The 20,916-nt window shown below is 44.3% G+C and overlaps 1 protein-coding gene across 5 annotated transcripts in view; it reads right to left on the bottom strand.

Annotated features, from left to right (window-relative positions):
- Positions 1–20,916, bottom strand: part of ANKRD6 (ankyrin repeat domain 6) — an 81,688-nt gene that overhangs the window by 18,819 nt on the left and 41,953 nt on the right. For 2 of the 5 annotated variants that reach the window (XM_042939355.1, XM_042939357.1), the window contains exons 1-7: positions 18,353–18,441; positions 15,574–15,911; positions 11,501–11,599; positions 9,076–9,174; positions 4,797–4,895; positions 3,050–3,148; positions 1,034–1,132 (exon numbers count right to left, since the gene is read on the bottom strand). In XM_042939355.1, the coding sequence (XP_042795289.1) occupies positions 1,034–1,132; positions 3,050–3,148; positions 4,797–4,895; positions 9,076–9,174; positions 11,501–11,599; positions 15,574–15,867 (789 nt within the window). In that variant the 5' untranslated portion in view covers positions 15,868–15,911; positions 18,353–18,441. Of the gene's footprint in view, positions 1–1,033; positions 1,133–3,049; positions 3,149–4,796; positions 4,896–9,075; positions 9,175–11,500; positions 11,600–15,573; positions 15,912–18,352; positions 18,452–20,916 lie in introns of those variants that run through there. The other 3 variants (XM_042939356.1, XM_042939358.1, XM_042939360.1) reach the window with 2 other exon arrangements.

Below are 20,916 nucleotides of genomic sequence, written 5' to 3'. Positions count from 1 at the left end.
AGCCTCCTCCATTCGACGAGGGGGCCAAATCACACCTGAGGGCCCAACGATTAATAACAACAGAGGGTAAGTGCTCTAGGAAGCAAAGCTCTGGAATACCTGCCCACCAAGGAATGCTTCCTGGAAGAGAGAGGAGAGAATGTAAACATCAGACAGGGCCAAAGGGGAAGATTTAGTTGAAGAAACACAAAGGATCATAAAGTCCAGCCAAGCAATGAATTTTCCCCGGAGAAGTGGAGAAGGCACTTGGAAGGGCAGACTGGGGCACAGCCACACAGTTTCAGGACCTGGACTGTGAGAGACAATTAGGTAGCTATGGCCATAATGGAGGCTCTAGGGAGATGAAGCCAAAAAGTAGGGAGTTCCCTTCAAAAGAAGGGAAAGGCATCAGGGGACAGGCACAATGGTGCACCACCCAATACAGGTCGAAGAGGAGGAGGAAGGCGGGGACTCTCCATACAACTGTTCCACCCCCGGCCTTTCTCAGTCTGTCAGTCTGTGCTACTTCAGACCACAGGTCAGCCTTAAGGAAGAAAGGGTGCCTGAGCTTGTGCCTGCCATAGGACCTAGGAGACAGAGGGAACAATGGTGGGGTGGGATATTAAGAGAAAGAAGGAAGGAATAAGGTGATTTTGGAGAAGGGAGTTTGAGTTTTGAGGATGATTAATCTGATGGTCATGTGGCCACTTTTCTGAGGACCCTGTCTGTTTACAGGGCAGGAACTCACTTTCAGTAACATCCACTTGTCAGTTTACTTAGACACCCCTGACCTTCCTTTTCCTGCCAGGATATGCTCACTTGAGCTAGGAGTCTAGAGATGAACCTTTAGGGCTCATCAACTCATGGAGCTGCTATGAGCAAGGGTTCCCTCAAGCCGGCCTCTGGGGTTCTCCTGTTAGCAGACCTCTAATCTCTTATAAAGTAAGGCTAAGGGAGGCTGTGTGCCCTGCAGGAGGTGAGGTAAGTAACAACACACTCCATTCTGGAAAGGGGTGGGAATGATTTCTAGAAACACTGTTGCAGCTTAACTTACATTATTAACAATGGTTCCATCTGCTCCAGCTTCCAGTAAGATTTTAACCACCTTCTTGTGATTTAGGGCAGCAGCAACATGAAGTGCTGTGTCTCCGGCCTGAAATTAAATCAGAAGAAAGGCAGCTAAACTCCATCTGATCATGGCTCACAGCCTTCCGGCTTTTCATCCCATGGCCTGGTAAGTAGCTTTTCAAATTAGGATTGGCCTTAGACTGATAGGGAACCCTTTGCTCAAGAGTTATGTGGTTCTCCTTAAAGAGATCGCTTTAAAATGACCTATGTACAAAGATCACATTCCTTTCTGACTGAGGATACTAGAAATCACAGGGAAGGACAGGGGGGCAATCTGGGGTTGTTGAGAATGGGGACCTGAAGCTTTACACCAAGGTAGGATGACGGACAGATAGCCAGGGGCCAGCAGGCTAGCCATCACAGAGCTCTGTACCATATTCCTCTGCCCAGAGGGCCCCTTGATTTCTGAGCGCTAGAATGAGCAAAAGCTGTGAAAGTAGTTACTTCTACAAACACGGGGGGAGGATCCCATGTGGGATCACATTCCCACCTGCTGGAATGTGAAGGGCCCACTAGGAATCACTTTGCAGGCTCAGGGTATTCTTCGTTTGGGTGGAGTCACTGAAAAAAATCAGTGTTCACTTAAGACCAGCTGTTTTCAACCTCTTACCAAATAGCCTATAATAAAGTTCATATTTTCTTTATATATCAAAAAAAGTTCAGACAATCAACCATGAAAGGAGGCTATAGACAAATGGAGCTCGATGGGCCAATTCCATATGTAAACGCTGGTGTTTCCCCAAGCAGAAGGCTATGAATAAACCAGGCCAATACAAATGTTAAATAATCCATCCTCTCCCATTGGGTGATCAAGTAAAGCTCCAGATAACTTGTTTTCCTGGGCAGCATGAAAACGCCACTATCCCATGGCCCTCCCCCACTGAAAGTAGCCAGGGAAACGTTTAGTTCGTTGCCAAGTCACTTAGTTGTGTGTACTGGGCAGTGGTTTCTAATCCTGGCTGCACGCTGGAATCAGTGGAGGAGCTTTACTAACTACTGATGCTGGGGTCCCGCCCCTGGCATGCATTTAATTGTTCTGAATTGTAGGTTGGACGTGGTGATTTTTAAAGCTCCCAGGTGCCTGAAACATCCTGCCAAGGTGCAGAACCACTGGTTAGTGGGGGCTGGGTACAGGTAATCTGATGGACCAGAATCTGTTGGGGGCTGCAGAATGACAGGATGTATTTAGTTGTGTCAGTGGTTCTCAATCCTGACTGCACACTCAGGTCAGGAACTTTTTAACAATCCCATTACCTGGATTCTGGTCATTTAAACTCGGGTAGAATTCAGGAATGGTATTTATAATTGCCCTGTTGATTCTTATATGCAGCCAGGATCAGAAACCACTGTTATGGGGCATGGTTAACCTGAATAATGATTTTTAAAACTTCAAATATATGTACCCAAATGCAGAAATGTCAAACAAGTTATCATTTAGGTATCAATAAATGCCAAGACATTTAAAAAAATCTAAACTACTGAAAATCATGCACATTTCCATGGAACACTGTAGTAATCACAGCTTTATTGCACATCCCCCACTATACGGACAGATACAGACCACATACCCAATTTTACAGAGACCAGAGACTTCATCCGATCAAAGTGGCAGGGCAAGGAACAGAACTCTAATTCCCTTGCTTATTTACTAAGCCACAGTCTTCTTTGTGGGTTTCCTTTGTAAAAAGCATTAAAAGCAAAACCTGCCCCAAGATCTTCAGAATATGTTTAATATGCAAATGTGGAGATACGCACTGGAATAAGAGCAGGCTCTCTTCCCTCTAGGAGGCCAGATAAATCAGGACCACGGGGACTCAGTGGAACACACATGCAAAGGGCAGCACAGGCCCGGTCCCAGACCTCTGCCCCCATTTGTGCTAACACACCTGTCAGCCTTGTGAGAATGGGGCCTGGCGGCCATGGGGAGGACACATGCACTGACCTGGTTCTTTTCATGGACAGAACAGAAAGCACTGAGGAGGAGCTTAATGATGGACAAGTGATTATAGCGTGCAGCAACGTGCAAACAGGTATCGCCTGCCTGCGGACAGAAATCAAACTCTGAGCACAATCTGAGCAATTACAAAAAGTTAAAAAAAAAATCATTAAAAAAACTGGCAGACTAGCATATGTTCTTTAGAGGGTATCAGCCTGAATTGAAATGATTCCCTTTACTGTAGACACTACTCCAAGACTCGCAGCTTTGTGCTGTCTGCAGCCCCACCTTCATTCTGCCATGCAGACTCTTTCAGGTCTCATACACTGGGTGCCTGCCCCCCACAAGGCCGTCACAAGAGCTAAGGCAGGCTCTGCTTACCCAGCACTTGATAAGAATCCACTGACCACAGCCTCTCCTGCAGCCCAAAGGCTCCAGAGTATAACGAATTAAGACCAACAGCACCACTTTGGAAAGGAGCCCTTTTCCATCATGGGTTCCTCATGGCTCAAAGGACAGGGCAGCAGGGAGAGCGGTCAGATTTTAAGATCACATGTGTTCTAAAAAAAATTAGAGCTGCATCCCATTTTAGCAGGACTCCAATATCTCATATGGGGTAGAGTAGTCTGGGGAGCTGATGAGGAAGCAATCACTGGGCATAAAACAGAACATTCAGAAAAACTCAGGATCAAGATCTTCCTTGGTGGTCACAGGCTAAGCTGCTCCCAGAGAGACAAAACGGGAGACACAGTCATGACATTCTGCAGTGTTTTCTTGAGGTTTTCATCCTAACTTTGTCTAGAGATGGCAACCACTCAGCATAACCTTCTCCCCTGGATTAAGAAGGAGCACACGTGGGAAGCCTGGGTGGTTCAGTCAGTTGAACATCCGACTTTGGCTCAGGTCATGATCTCGCATTCATGGGTTCGAGCCCCACATCAGGTTCTGTGCTGACCGCTCAGAGCCTGGAACCTGCTTTGGATTCTGTGTCTCCCTCTCTCTCTGCCCCTCTCCTACTCACACTTTGTCTCAGTCTCTCAAAAAATAAAACGTTAAAAAAATTTTTTTAATAAAAATTAAAGAGAAAAAAAAAAGGAGCCAAGCCCAAAGCCAAGGTTCAGGGCATTCTGAGACCCACTGTAGAAGAGTCTGCCTTCAGGGAGACCTCAACTAAGCCTTTTTTTGTGTGTGTGTGGGTGGGGGTGGGGGAAGCCTCAATCTCTAGTTGAGAGCCTGAGGCATGGGACTTACCAAGGAAAAACGGCTGCTTTAGAGGGAGGAGCTACACCCATGTGACCTTGAAAGTCAAGCATTCTCTAAGAACTACTGACCCATCGGCTCATCTCAAGGGCACCAGGGTAATCGATTTGTAGATGCTGGCCAAGGAGCATCAGACCTCCCCTGGATGGCATCAACTGTACAACAATATGTGGGCAGGTTTCTTAGGCTCATCTGCCAGCACACGCTGTGAGAAATGTTAAAACAAACCCAGGCTGAGGAGTGAAGGGAAAAGAAGGGGGGAGAAAAATAGTGTTTGAGTCTTGATGACTCTTCCGACCCTAGAGAACCCCTTAGGACACAGGAAAAAAAAAAAAAAAAAAAAAAAAAAAAAAAAAAAAAGAATACTTTATAGATAGTCCCCAAATGCTTTTCACATTTTCATTTTCCGGATGTTAACACTCAAGTATGCTTTCGGAGTTATTTTCCTAGGTGACACAAGAGAGCACAAGAGAAGCCGGTGTTGTTCACCCACGTTATTTTTGAGGTCGGCTCGGGACCCGCCCAGCAGGAGGACTCGTGTGCTCTGGGAGTGGCTGTTCTGGCAGGCCAGGTGCAGAGCCGTGTTCCCCGCCTTGGAGAGAGGCAAGAGAAGGGAGGACACATTAGCGACAAGCTTCTCGGCAGACCTGCGCCAGACCTGCGCAGGGCAGGCTTTGCAGAGGGGTGACGCTTACAGGGAGATAGTCAACGCTCACATTCTCTGCTTCCTGATTGGTGATCCCAGCAGAGGTGTTTCAGTGGCAAGAACATTTAATGTGGAATCCAAATGGGCACAAGAGGCACATCTGTCATAAAACCTTGGTTCCAAGTCCCAGCTCTACAACTTACGAGTTGAAAGTCACCCACCGGTCAAGGCTCTTAACTATTCTCAGTCTTGAATTCCTTACCTGTTAAATGGAGTGTGACCCCTACGTCCTGAGGCTGTGAGGATGAATTCAGAGTGCCTAGGAGAGTATTTACTTAATGGTAAAATGCTGTGCACACAGCACCACGTTCCATTCCTTTTGAAGAGGCCTGCATCCTTCCTGGCCAACACAGATAATAGCTGTGGCTACAAAACACCCCTGGAGTAAAGGCAAAACAGGCCACTTCCTTTAAGTGCAGGTAACTGAGATTCAACTTGTAAGCCTCTCGAAAATCATCCATTCTTGTATTCTCCTTGAAACATCAAAATTTGAACTATGGATGAGGTACCCACATAGCAGGAAATACAATTACATCCATCACTTACCATACAAATAGAAACCCTCTAGCTTTTTGGACTCTATCCTCAATATGCCAAGTAAAAGTGACAGACAAGGGTCAGAATAATGTCCACAGTAATCTTACAGAAAGAATTCATGACATGAACAGAACTTTTTAAAACCATGCAAACAGTGCCCACAAAAGCTGCTGATAAAGAAAAGTAACAAGAAAAGCAGGCAGCACAAGAGGAGATTCAGTGTTAGAGAGGGCCTAGGAGCATACCGGAGGTTAAATCTATAAGCTCGGTGATTGTTCGGCTGAGCTAAAAAGCTGGGTCAGGACTGCAACTGTGTGGGCTCAAAGCTATTTCATTGCCTGTTTACAGCTTTGCCTCACCCAGGATCTGGATCACACAGCACTGTCTGGACACACTCACAGATGTTCTGTTCCTCACCTCTTGAAAAGAGGAATGAGTTTTATTAAAACACACACACACAACAAAACTGTACGTCACTGGTTCACTTACCTCCCCTCTCATACCCTTAGCTCTAAGTAGCCTGGTAGAATCTTTCTTCCTCACTGCTCCCTCCAGGAAGTTGGGGGTTGTAAACCTGAGGGTTTAGTGAACTCAGTGGTTATCAACCTTCTGCTGCACCTTAGAGTCACCTGTGGGAGCTTTTAAAACTATCAGTGCTCAGCTGCAACGCTTCCAGGGGCTCTGATTTACTTGGCCTGGGGGGGGGGGGGGGGGTCTGAGAAGCTCAGGTTTTAGCACTAATGAAGTCCCAAATTCCAGGAAACCCCTCAGTTCAGGGGAAACTGGGACAGCCCGTTACCTTTGGCCTCGTCACCAGGTAGGTTTGTTTTTTCTCCCCTCTCTTTTTCCTTTGTTGAAAGTTTTCTGGGAGATTTTAAAGCACAGCCAGGTAGAGAGCCACTGCTAGCTTCCCTCTCAAAAACAAAGGATCTGCCCCCATTTTAAACCCTCCATTCCCTGTGGAAGGGCTCAGTGCCTGGCTTGCTGTGTGATTCTTACTGCACAAGGAGTAGTTTGTCTCAAAGGTGTTGGCTTCGTGGGATTATTAACTGTATTGAATAAACGAATGAAATAAAAGAAATCTGATGGTTCTAGAACTATGTACCAAACTGCTTTGCTAATAAGAAAATATTAATTATGCCGAAAAACATTTGGATCAAGAAAATTAAAAACCGTGGGTTAGCATAAACAAATTATGGTATGTTCATACACTGGAATATTACTTAGCAATAAAAAGGAATGAATTAGGGGCACCTGGGTGGCTCAGTCAGTTAAGTGTCTGACTTCAGTCAGGTCATGATCTCGCGGTTCATGAGTTCAAGCCCTGTGTCAGGCTTTGTGCTGACAGCTCAGAGCCTGGAGTCTGCTTTGTGTTCTAGTCTCCCTTGCTCTCTGCCCCTCCCCCACTCTTACTCTGTCTCTCAAAAAATAAACATTAAAAAAATGTTTTTAAGGAATTAATCACACATCTAACAACATGGAGGAATCTCAAAAACATTAAGCTAACTGAAGGAAGTCACTTGCAGTGACTTAAAGAAGTCAGATACAAAATGCTGCATACTATACGATTCCATTTGTATGACATTCTGGGGAAGGCAGAACAGGAGCTGGGGGTGGTGGGTGGGAACACCGCCACCAAGGGGCACAAAGGAAGCTTTGGGGTGATGGAAACATCCTATTATCTTGATTGTGGTCGTGGTTACACAACTGTATACTTTTGCCAAAATTCATACAACAGTATACCTAAGACAGATGAACTTTATTGTATATGGATTATATCTCAGAAGCTGACATTTCGAAAACGTGACCTAGGTAGATCTATGTAGCAGGCATTTTTCCCATCCTAATAAGTACTTATTTCCAGACAGGGGCTGATCTAAGAAGAACCTTTCTTATATAACAGAATATGATTCACTCTTAAAAAAAGAGAGAAACTCTATCATTTGTGACATGTATGAACGTGGAGCACATTATGTATGCTAAATGAAACAAGCCAGACAGAGAAATAAATACTGTATGGTATCACTTAGATGTGGAGGGTAGGGCAAATAGGGAGAGGTTGGTAAGTACAAACTTTCAGTTTTTCGATGAATAAGGTCTAAGGATCTAATGTAAAACATGGTGATGACAGTTGGTAAACTATATTGTATAACTGAAATTTACAAAGACTAGAACTTCAATGTTTTCATCAAAAAAAAGTTTTAAAGGGTAAACGTGAGGTGATGGGTGTCTTAAGACATGTATACATATATGAAGCCATCACTTTGTACATTTTAAATATCTTATAATTTGATTTGTCTGTTATACCTCAATAAAGCTGGGGGGTGGCAGAGGACTTTTCTAGAAGCTTCCTCAGAGGCTGTGGCTGGTACAGAACATGGAAGTCCTTCTTCTGGGATAATACCTACCTTTGCTTCTGCTGTTTTATCCATAGAGAACTTGTGGCTTTCCACAATACTTTTGGGGCCCTACACAGGATAGGAAGCAGTGTGGTGGAGTAGACAGACTCAGGATAGTTTATGGCCCTGACTGTGTCACAAACAAGTCAGGTGTCTTAGATAAGACTACCAGCTCCCAGCTTAGGCTTCCCTATCCATTAACTAGGAACCACCTACTTCTCAGAGTTCGAGGATCTAATGTACACCATGGATTCACCTACAACTCACATTCCACACAATGTACCACGGTGAAGAAATGAAGAAGCCACCAGTCTGCCAGGCATTATTGGAAATATTATGATGCATGGCTTGCTTCTTTTATTCAAGCTTCTGTCCCATGAGGGAACCATGAGAAACATTTAACGAGTAGATGACATCACAGAGCGGTGTGTGGTGCCAAGGGAGCCCTGTAGGAAATACCCTGATGCGCCTTTGGGGAGGGTGCGGCCGCAGCCCTGGAAGCCTGAGTTGGAGGTCTACAGGCAGGAATGAGGAGCAAGATACCCCACAGGGAGCAGGGGTGAGCCCACTCTGATAGCACAGGAGGCACATACTAGGAAAGGCACAGGGAAGAGGCTGCAGACATAGACTGAGGCCACTCCAGGGAGGCCTGAGGCAGTGCCAGGCTGAGGAGCTTTACTGGAAGTTTTCTGGGCAGGGGAGGAACAGGATGCAGAAGGAGGGAGGCAAGCTGGCCAATCTGCTGTGAGGCTTCTGAAATAATGCTGGGATGCATTCAGTAATAATGAGCACATGAAGAGGGGGATAAGACCTGAGCAGTGCTGGGAGGGCAGGTAGGAAAATGAGGGAGAACAGGTGCTACTGGCCTGCTTGCCTAACCGCACTCCAATAAACCAATGGGAAAGCAGGGAGTCCCAGGAGAGCTCAAAGGAAGTCAAAGCCACTCCGGTTTGTCTTGCTCACCACGGAGATTATGTTCACTATGGAGTTCCAAGTTTTCATTTCCCCTGCCAGGTTCCACATGCTCTCCTAAGCTCTTGCTCTGCTCAGAGAGGAGGTTCCCACAGGGACAAAAGCCCATAGCCATCCTCACCTGTGAATGGGGAGTTCTAGCACCTGCTGGGCCTCACCTTGTTCTTGGCAAGCACGTTGGCTCCTGCTTTAACGAGCAATTTGGCTGACTGGCTAAAACCGTGCCAGGACGCTTCGTGTAGGGCCGTATTCCCATCCTGAGGAACACATACAGAGACAGAGAACACATTACCCAAGACCGAAGTCATCTCGTTATAATCAGTACATTGTAGCGTATTTCTAGGCCACACCACAGGTCCTTTTGATTTCAAAAGAGGCTTGTCGAGGCACCTGGGTGGCTCAGTTAAGCATCCGGCTTCGGCTCAGGTCATGATCTCACAGCTCAGGAGTTCGAGCCCCGCGCTGGGCTCTGTGTTGACAGCTCAGAGCCTGGAACCTGCTTCAGATTCTGTGTCTCCCTCTCTTTCTGCCCCTCCCTCGCTCATGCTCGCTCTCACACTCACACTCTTTCTCTCTCTCAGAAATAAACACTAAAAAGAAAAAAAGCTTCTCATCTGAACCAGAGCCCAGAAAATGATTTCAGTGGCTAGTTTCTCCATTCTCCCAGAAATAGTACGTAACAAGTACCATTTTAGATTTATGATGTACAATGGATGCCTTCAGGCATTAGGGCTTAAATCTCCCTAGGAACCCTGGCCGAAAAAGGCTCATCCACAGGTCACATTTAACAGAAAGCAACATCAAGACGGCAGGCATGATGTTCATTCCTTCCCACCTCCATCACTCCTTGGGGTCTGCTCTGCTCTGCTCCTGGCCCCAGAGAGAACCCTGCAAAGTCCAGGCAAACGAAGAGTCCAGCTCTGTAAGTTGCCGGGCCCAAGGACCAGGGAGGCAGATTCCTCCTCTCTTTTTCTTTCCCCGAATTTAATCTGACCCTGCTTAATCCAGCGTCTCAGGGACTGAAATAAATAAGCAGGCACCAAGAAAGCAGTGAGTTGTAAATAATATAAACAAGTGTCCTCAATATGTGGCTTTAAAAAAAAAACCAACCAATTAACAAACAGCTGTATTCGGTTAACTTCCTACAGAAAAAGAAATATTAAATGCAGTGAAGTGTGTGGGGTGGGGCTGAGAGGGTTGGGGTTACAGGGAGAGAGAAGCACAGAGAGGAGAGGTAGAGAGACCACCTGTGCTGTTCCAGGTCAGAGTGCAGGGCACTGTCCAGTCATGTCCAGGCGCTGGCTCTGACTTTTATTCGTCCATACCACGAGACAGGCTGAATGGTGTGGACAACCCACAAGTGGAAGTCGAGGGTCTCAAAGGCCATAGTCGGGGAGTGACCCTACAGAGTGAAATGGTGCTGGGAAGGTCAGTGGCGATGTGCGGCCTGGGCAGTGGGACTGACTGCACAACGCAGGAAGCAAAAGTCAAAGTGACTGGACGGGGGCACTGTTGAGGGGGCCTCCAGTGTGCTGATGTGATCTGCTTCTTGATCTGGGGGCTCACATAGATGTGCTCTGTTAGTGAACACTCATGGAACTTTACACGTCTAACGTGCACATTTTTCTGTATATATATTACATGTAATAAAAAGTTGTCTAAAAAAGTAAACAGAGGCTGAACTGCACCTAACTGTGAAGTTCCATGTTTTAAGACTGTTTAACAATTTATTTACTTTTTTATTACATTTATTTATTTTTGAGAGACAGAAAAGACAGAGCACAAGCGAGAGAGGGGCAGAGAGAAGAGGAGACACAGAATCCAAAGCAGGCTCCAGGCTCTGAGATGTCAGCACAGAGCCCGACGCGGGGCTTGAACTCACGAACCGTGAGATACGACCTGAGCCGAAGTCGGTTGCTTAACCGACTGAGCCACCCAGGCACCCTGAGGCTGTTTAACAATTTAAAAGCAACAAGTCAGGGGCACCTGGGTGGCTCGGTAGGTAAAGCGTCAGACTTTGGCTGAGGTCATATCTCACAGTTCATGAGTTCAAGCCCCGTGTCGGGCTCTGTGCTGACAGCTCAGAGCCTGGAGCCTGCTTCGGATTTTGTGTCTCCTCCTCTCTCTTCTTCTCCCTCACATGCGCTCTGTCTTTCTCTGTGTCTCAAAAATAAATAAATAAAAGCAACAAATCAATATGTCATTGGGATTTGTTAAAGAATTGATTTTGCTTATTGTTTTTCTTCCAATATTGTTTAAATAAATTAACTTGCTCACTTTCCTTCAAAAAAAAAAATTGGAAATAGAGTCTGGGGCACATCCCTTTCCCCACCCAAGCCTCCACAGATCATTATTTCTAGACTTTTTTCTTTACCATTTATACATATGTGGTTGCCCACTGCTGCCACAGAACAGGGTAAAGGATCAAAAAAATTAATATTTATTGGGATATTAGATACTCTTGCAAAAGAAAGGCTGAATTTACCATGTTAACTCACGATAAATAGGACTCAGCAATGATAACATATTGAGTCGTCACAAGTTCCCCAAGCAGGGTCCTCAGGCTGATATGCCCCATGTCACCTTGTCTTGGCGGTCCAGAGCACAGCCCTCCTGGATGAGCGCCGCGATGACTTCCGTGTTCCCCACCACTGTGGCCCGGTGCAAGGCGGTCTGATCCCCCTGCAGAGTGACACGTAGGCAGGAACAGCAGTCAGCTCTCCCAACCCCTCACTGCACCACTCACTACTCTGACACAAGGACATCTCCATCCTCGATTGCAACAGACTGGTCACCCTGCCAGGTGGAGCATTTTTGTTCACAAACTCAGTGGGAATCTCAAACCAACCACAAAACAGCTCCAGAGCTGACCTTGGAATGAGGGTCAGGCACTCACCCGCCACCCCAAGGAAAGGCAGTGTTCAGAGGGAATATGCCTGTCACATCTGTGTAAAGCTAGACTGTGTGTGTGATGCAATTAAACCAGCAATCTTTACTCCCCATTGAGTCCTCTACTCCCCACTTTCTCTCAGAGGAATCACTATCCAGCCATGCCAGTTAGCAACACTCATGAATTGTTGATGGGTACGTATTTTTTTAATTGACTTTATGGACCGAGAGCAATGGAGGGGTTTATGCTGTGTCATCTGAGGACTCCAGAACTACAAGCTGTGTAAGTCATTGTGTAAGTCTATGAAGCTTCTTCTGATATTTCATGACAGCATCCTCACTGACTTATGATGTATTTGACCCCTTTTTCTATAATCAGATGCCTGGGACTGCCAACCTTCTCTTTCTCCATCAGGGCACCAAAGGGAACTTGACTCTTGCCCCAACTGCATTAGAGAGGAGGTAAGATGGTCAAGATAAGAGAGAGTTCTAAAGTCTCTAAGAGCAATCTCATCTCTGACATGTACGCAGGAAGTCCAGTCAAGACAAATCAAGTCTAGACTGGGGTCCAAACTGAAATGGGGAGAAAGGTGAATAGTGTGGAAAACTTCTCGTAGGAAGGAAGGGGTACGGGGCAAGAGGGTCAGGAGATGTGAGTCTTACACAGCCTTGGGAAACACCGGTCACCTTGCTGTGCCTCGGGTTGAGGGGTGGATGACCTCCAAGGTCTCTCCCTTCCCTTCTTGGGTTCTAGGATTTGGTTGGTAAGAGTTTTGCATACATAAAATGTTCTGGTGGAGCACCAGAGGGGCAAAGGCACCTCCTGTGGCATCCCTTGTCCTGAGCCCAAGAGAGGAAAGAGAGACTATTATAAGACAGAAAACATGGGGATTTTGAAAAGAGGGACGCACTACTACCTATAAATAGCCTTAATGAAATGCTGAGTCTACTTACCGAACACCCTGGAATCTATAACCAACAACAGTGCACATTAAAAGCACTTAATCCAAGAATAAATTCTGGAGATGGATGGTGGTAATGGTTGTACAACAACGTGAATGCACTCAATGCCACTGAGTGTACAGTAAAAAATGGTTGAAATGGTAAATTTTATGTTACACGCATTTTATCACAATAAAAAAGCACTTAATGCTATTTAAAACTCAAATTCACTTTCTTAAAATTAAAAAAAAACCCCTCCATTTAAAAATCCATGAGGGGAAATGATTTGTATTTTCTTCCTTATAATTTTTAATACTTTCCAACTTTTTATATTTAACACATATAATTTTAGCAACAGCAAACACTGCTATTTATTAAAAGTCTAAGCTGTAACAATATATATTAATAATGGGATTGTCCACATCTTATAATCTTTTCTCACTGTTCAGTTGTAGAATTTAAGGGATTTACACAGTGATGGGTCAGGACATCCAGCTCCATTATTATGATTTATCCACTGTCCACAGCATTTCTATCATGAACCCTCCCCTTGGCATCCTAAATCCTTATTCCCAGTATAAATTAGGTTTGGACATGGCTTTCTTCTCATGCATCTTCCCAGACCCCTCACTCAAAAAGAACCCTTTCTGCATGCCTTGTAGTCACAAGAGAATGTGGCCACTGGATCAGTGGCTGCAGGAGGTGTGTAAAGCCATTAATGTCCGTCTCAAACATCTTCAGGAGTGTTTCCAGATGATGTACACTTAATGTCCAAACAAGTAATACTATGAGAAACTGCCCAAGTCTTAACTTTATAAGAATTTCCAAGACTGGCATTTCCCCATCAGAATGGTGACAAGTTTTCCCAAAATGGACCTCAAGTGCAATTTACGACCTGATGAGAAAGATGGTGCTCTATTCTTGGCAAGAAAGAAGAGACCACAGCTCACTCCTCCAGAGTAAACACCGACAAGCCCTTTTCATATTCCCACAGACTGCTGGCACTCTACTCAGCACTCCACCAACCTTTTTGCATAATAGGTTCTGTCCCTGTCATGCATAAAGCCTCAAACTCATGGGTCATGTTGGCCACTCTTCCATGCGAGTCATGGCACAAAGGGCCTCTGCTGGTTAAGGCACAATCTAACCTAAGCCTTGCTACAGGTCAATGGTTTGTTGTGTTTCACAAGCTGCCACTAAATCACGAGTTGAGGCAGCTTTGGAGCCAGAACATCACCATTATTTATCACTTGCTCTCAGCATGAATCTACTGTTTTTGCTTCCCTGTGGAGAGGACTTTCCTTTGCGAAACTCTAACTCAGTGAAAGAAGCTAAATCTAACTTTCAGTTTAGCCTTTGGAAATTCCCAGGTGGATTATCAAGACTCAAGGAGATCTAACGACTTCTGTGAGGTTGTAGTGAGAACACAAATTGTCCTAAGCCACTGGCACTGGTGTCTCCTGTAGTGACCTTTTAGAGGCACTGCCTGTCTCCAGGCTACAGCTTCCCTTCCGTCTTTACTCCCCTCTGAGACCTCACTCAGCCTGGGTCCTGGCCTCATGAGTTGGATAAACACTGCTGGGAAGGCACCAACATCAGCCTTCCCACCATAAGTGGCTGCCCTTTAGCTCTATCATTAGCTTTGGGAACACTACATGGGACAATTCTGGAGGACTGAGTAAGACACTTTCTCTGGCCTAAAAACCCAGCTACCCTAAAGTTACCAAGATGAGAGTTAAACTCAGAGAGACATGAAATACATAAGCAAAGGGACACCTTGGGCTATTTATCTCAGGCTACTCTTCCCAGAACACAATACAATCAAGCACCGGAGACCCTCAATTGAAACAGGGCCAATTTCCTGGAAATCACCTTCCTCCTCTAAAATTTACTGTGGAAACATTTCCTCTGTGAAATAGGACCCAGAAGACAATAAAATGTGTCCTCAATACATACTTATTAACAGACCCAAGCAGCATCTTTGACATAATCCTTATTTCAATGATATAAATAAACCCTGAAATTCTGAAACTTTGAAAAAAGATGCTAGAAAAAATATGACACTCTTGTCAGCAGTTTCTTGTTCAATGCATATTTATTGACTCTCTACTGTACTCCAAGTGGCATCATTTTATTGATCAAAACAAAAAACTAAGGCTCAGGGCAGTTCAGTGCCTAGCCTAGGATAACCAGCTAATTTGGGGTAGCATGGTCAAGCCAGAATTCAATCTGTCAAGGCTCTTTGCACTTACTCCAAGCTCGTTCCACCCTATGAAATCAATTAGCCCCAGTGCAAGCCTTAAAAAAGATCAGCTCCCTCTGTGGGGTTGGAGCTGCCTCTTTATGGCATCATCTAGCTAAGTGCTTTAGCACAGTGCCCTGGCCACTACAAGTGCCCAAGAAGTATTTGCCAAATGATTAACTACAAAGAAGCAGAAGGAAAAACACTGCAGTGGGAAACTCGGAGAGCCAGCAACCTTGCAGTTTGGCATTTTGATTTGGAACATGCTGACCTGTTTGCAAAGTGCATGAACTGCCAGCTCTCAATTTTTCTGACTTCAGTGTTTCTCACTTTGGGAACTTAAGGCGTTTGGAACCTCTGACGTCTCAATATTTGTTTCACAATACTTATAGTTCTCTCTCCTACATGGTGAAAAAGAATGAGCACAGTGCAGACAGATTTCAAAGCTAAGCTCATGGAAGAAACCCGAGTCATGCAAAGGTGGAACATGTCCCTCTTCAGGAGGAATCCTTCCCAGGAGGCACAGACAGACATGTTGCAAGGAAGCCCGAGACAGCGTAGGTGTGCAAAGCAAATTGCTGACCTCTTGTTCTCTCTCTGATCTTCTAGGGTTCTTCCTAGCCTTTCTTCTCTGTTTTTTCTTATTTTTTTCTTCCTTCATGGCTTTTATCATGGCCACAGGGTCCTGGGCTATTTCTGAGGTAGGGGCCGTGTGGTTGCTCATTGACCAATCAGAGATGGCATTAGAGCTCCAATGTGTGTTGACAGGATTGGCAGGAAGCCAAGGGGAATTTTCTCCTGGAGTTGCATATTCTAAAGAACTGGTTTCCACAGGTTGAAATTCATAATAATCCCACTCCAGGCCACTGGAGGTCATTCTTCAACTAATTCTCAGTCCTTACCGTGACATAAGGAACATATCTGTAGAATATGAAGTTAGAAGTAAATTCTTCATAATATTAACATTCTCTATTTCTACCCATCATCCAAGACAGGTAACTTCTGAACTGATTAGTTCCAATAATTAATATCCCAGCTTCTTTAAAAAAACACATATAGGGGCGCCTGGGTGGCTCAGTCGGTTAAGCGGCCGACTTCGGCTCAGGTCATGATCTCGCGGTCCGTGAGTTCGAGCCCCGCGTCGGGCTCTGTGCTGACAGCTCAGAGCCTGGAGCCTGTTTCAGATTCTGTGTCTCCCTCTCTCTGACCCTCCCCCATTCATGCTCTGTCTCTCTCAGTCTCAAAAATAAATAAATGTTAAAAAAAAATTTAAAAAAAAAACACATATAGTTTTCTTCTTCAGATTCTTGCATTAAGTTTCAAAGCCAATCAACAGGCATGGTAAATACGTAGAAGAGAGACGTGAACAATATTCTGGTGAACACATTACTTCAGAATTCTACCTTCTCCATTCCCAGCAGCTTTTACACTGTTTTGTTCTGGTGTTTCTGTTTTGTTTGTCTGTCTTGATTTAAGTTATCAGGGACAAGCAATGTACAGATTGATTAGGGCAAGGAGAAGATGCAAGAAAATACATTATTCCAATAAATGAAACACATCGTTCCCATCTAAAAGTAGAGGTGAATTTCCTTCTGCTGACATGTCTCCCCTTAGCTACCTTGTGAAAACTCCTATTTTACTTCCTACCTTGCCTGATATAAATGCCCACAGTTCTAAGAAGTTAGCATGGCTCTTGCTGCATGAGAACACAGTGATTCTTGGAGCTCAAGAGCTGAGGCAGGAGTTGGTGGACCTGGCATGGTAGCCTTGCCACCATGGCCAGTGAGGACTTCAATTATGCAAGGAGAAGACCAGAGGCATCCCAACATGTTTGCACCAGCATCCCAATGCCCTGCCTTTTCTGTGGTTAGAATCTCTTCTCTCCCCTTGTATTTTCACTCCTGTCATCTAAGGATATGATAGAATCAGGAATGTTATCATGGTTACAGTGTAGGGAAAATGTATTATGACCCAAGGCAGAAATCAACAGCTGAAAGTTAAATCAGCATCTTTTGAAAGTAACATTTTTGATGACCCAACGATTCCAAATATAACCAGAGATTTATGAACGATACTGGATAGCCTTCTGCCTGTACATAAAACAATGACATTTAGTTATTTCTTTGTGAATGCTGTCCTTCTCACCATATGTTTGCCAAGTTTTAGGACATTACAAAGATACCTACAGAAAACTAGATGCACTTTGGTAACCTATACCCTACTAGCACACCTGAGGGGCTAAAATTTGATTAACACTCCCATACCCTCAGTTATCAAAGGTCAGTCAGGAAGGGATTATGATATGTGCAAATTCTGTAAGACTCTCTGTTCCTCACAAAACTTCTTGTTTCTTAAAGTCCTACCACACAAATTAGAGTTGAAATTAGGAACAGTTTCTGAAAATAATTTCCAATTACATTATCATAAGGCTGTTTCCTAATAGCTCACTGGAGGACAATTCATTTCATCTTATTTATATCCTCTTCTTAGAGAATCTACTTCCTCAAAGATCCAATAGGCAACCCTGTGCACCACATGACCTCATCCTCACCATTGGTGATTGAGTCAGGAATGAATACTTGACTGCAGAGGAGCCAATTGGAGTCTTTGTCTACATAATCTGAATGAAGAAACTCAAAGTCTTTTTTTTTTTAAGTAGGCTTCATGCCCAGTGCAGAACCCAACGGGGGCTTGAATTAATGACCCTGAGATCAAGACCTGAGCTGAGATCAAGAGTTGGACACTCAGCTGACTGAGCCGCCCAGGTGCCCCCAGAGACTGGGTCTTAATAAAGGCATAACATGAGAGGAAACTCTTTCAGGATGCTTCCTTTTTCTTGGATTCCATGATATGTTAATTTTTTATTTGAACAGGTCCTTTTAAACTAAACGTATCCTAAGAGAAATCAAAGTGAGAAGAGGAAAAAGTTAAGTTTTTAAGCCCCACTTTTTCTCTAACGGTAAGCTTGGTCAATGACACATTTCCAACAGGCTTTGCCCACACTCACTCGTGTGTGTGTGTGTGTGTGTGTGTGTGTAGTGTGCTCCTTCACACCAAGACAGGGCATAGACAATATGCCTTTGAGGCTCTATACGTAGATGATACTAGATAGCACATGAACCATGATGGGAAAACCACCCCAAACTTGCAAACTATAGCTTGCTACTGAGAATGGGTCCCAGGATAGGTCTTCAAGAAGAAGGTCCCCGTAGGGACCCCATGGGGACCAAGATGGAGCTAAAAAGTGCTAGGAGAGCATCTTCTATCCTCCCACTGCCTAGCTGCTTACACACTATACTGTGTATTTCCAGATAGACAAGCTCCCAAACAACCCCTCCCAGTAGAGTGTGGTTTCTACTCACATCATCCTGAACATCAAGGTCACAGCCAGCCTTCAGCAAGATCTGGACCACAGAAAGATGGCCCTTATTGGCAGCAAGATGAAGGGGGGTCCGGCCATGCTGTTAATGCAAAGGAAACACTGATTTCAGAACAGGATATCAAAACCACTTCCCTAGAGGCAGGTGTGGCCCTAGAGCAAGCTTTACACAGTCGGAGCCCCCTTCCCCTTCAGTTCGGCAGGAGATCCTTATATATTTACTCAGAATTCAAGTTTGTCTCTGTTAACCTTTGTAATTGGCATTGTAATGAATGAATAAAATATGCTAAAAACGCGAAGATTTCCTTTGGTGCATAATTTCCACTCCACACTCATCAAACAAATAGGAAAATGAAGAGTTTCATGTTTTCTCTTATTTTCTCCTTGGTGCTAACACTCAGGGATGATGAAGTGGTCACAATGAATCAGATGGGGCAAAAGATGAAAGAACAGCAAAAGGTCAAGCTAATCAGCCCCAGAAAAATCTGGTTAGTAATTATTAAAATTTGAAACTACTGGCCAGACTGTTCTGAATAGGTTCTCCCTTTTTTGAAACAAAATTTAAAATTACAAAATAGGGGCGCCTGGGTGGCTCAGTCCGTTAAGCCGTTGACTTCGGCTCAGGTCATGATCTCACATTTCATGAGTTTCAGCCCTGCATTGGGCTCTGTGCTGACAGCTTGGAGCCTGGAACCTGCTGTGTATTCCGTGTCTCCCTCTCTCTCTGCCCCTCCCCGGCTCCCACTCTATCTCTCTCAAAAATAAGTAAACATTAAAAAAAATATTTAAATAAAATAAAATTACAAAATATTTCAGCCATTCAAAAATATGAATATTTTAAAATGTACATACCTACAAGTCACTTTAAGAAAACCTTAGAGAAATTATAGATGTTCCTTGTGAACCCCTCCCAGATTTTATTTCCCTTCAGCTCCAGAGGTAATCACTCTTTTTAAGATTTTATTTTTAAATAATCTCTACACCAAAGATGGGGCTCAAACTCACAACCCCAAGATCAAGAGTTGTATGCTCTACCGACTGAGCGAGCCAGGCACCACAAGGTATTGGTATTCTTAAATTAAAGTAAATTAAATTTGGTATTTTTCATTCCTTTGCCTTTAATTACATATTTTGCTACGTGGGTATAGCCATAGATAATAAATACTGTTTTGCTTATTTTAGAACCTTACATAAATAGCATTAAACTCTTAAAATATCATTTGGCAATTTTTGTCCAATGTCATATTTTTGAGATTTCTTCTCATATTGTCACATGTAGTTCCAGATCATTTATTCATTATTCACCCATTCCCTACTGATGGGCATCCAGGTTCTTTTCAGTGGTTTGCAGAACGCACTTGTGTGCACGTCTCCCTGTGCACCTGAGTAGGCTTCTTAGCCTTGTGATCGGGTCACAGAAAGGACTGTTTCTTCAATAGCCCTCTAGTATAACACAGAGGGTAACACCCAGAATAACTCTTCAGTGTAAATCAACTTCTATCCAGAGAACTGACCTTGCGAAACTCCAAATTCTAAAGGGGACATCGTATTTCCTTTGCTTTTCCCTTCAAGTTCACTGTGAAGAAATCTTCTACCTCCTGCTTCAAAAATCATTTAGCCACTGGCTCCCATCCATACTGAAACACACCCTGATGGGCTCATATAGGTCTCTTAATAAGGGAGAAATAGTCTCTTACATCCCTCTACACCTCAATAAAATTCTCCAAAGACCTTTATTGATATTCTAGCGGAATAAACTCATTTATGATCTCCATAAAGTGTCAGTTTGCCATGGGTAACTAGCCGTGGAGGAAAACACAGATAGCAGACAATAAAGGATCTTAATTTCTACGCATGAAATGCAATCAAAGCACTAGAATGATTCTGTAAAGAAAGAGGTCAGAGCTCACTTTAAAATTAGAATTCTTAATTAAGAAAAAAGTTACTCCCAACAAAGTGGGCTATAAAAAGCCTTCATAAAAAGGCAATGTCTGAGAAGAGATGGAGTGACCTTCCTTGGCTAGCGACTGTCTCAGTGCACACTGCATAACCTTGATTCTCTCCATGAAAGTCCACAGCTGATCAGATGGAGCAAAATAAGCAGGTTCCACTCACTGGGCCTGGTCCCAGTTTCCATCTGTCATCACGTGTCCTTGTTAAGGACATCAGAAAATGACCTTCACCAAGTTTCTAGGCATTATGACACACAGGAAGTTTGTTACTCTCGTGAGGAGACGGATGTGTGTGCTGTGAGGAAGGCTGACAGGATGGTAGGACACAAGTGCTTCTGAGCAACTGAAAACATAAACCATGATGAAGAGAGTTTGCTGGAGAGAGCCTGGAAAAAGAGGACAAAGGACAAGGAATCTCAGGGTGTCAGATCAGGGAAGCCTGAGGAACATCCTCGTCAGGAACCAGATGTGACTGGTTGGAAGCTGAGGCACAAGGAGGCAAAAGGGTTTGCCCAAGTGGACACAAATAAGCAGAAGACAGAAGGAAATGGTGCTGTGGTTCAAACCAGGTCATACCTGGGAAGGTGCTTTAGAA

This window comes from Panthera leo, chromosome B2, assembly GCF_018350215.1.
Source record: "Panthera leo isolate Ple1 chromosome B2, P.leo_Ple1_pat1.1, whole genome shotgun sequence".
NCBI lineage: Eukaryota > Metazoa > Chordata > Mammalia > Carnivora > Felidae > Panthera > Panthera leo.
Note: the sequence above shows the minus strand (reverse complement) of the source record. Positions and strands in the feature narration are given on the sequence as shown.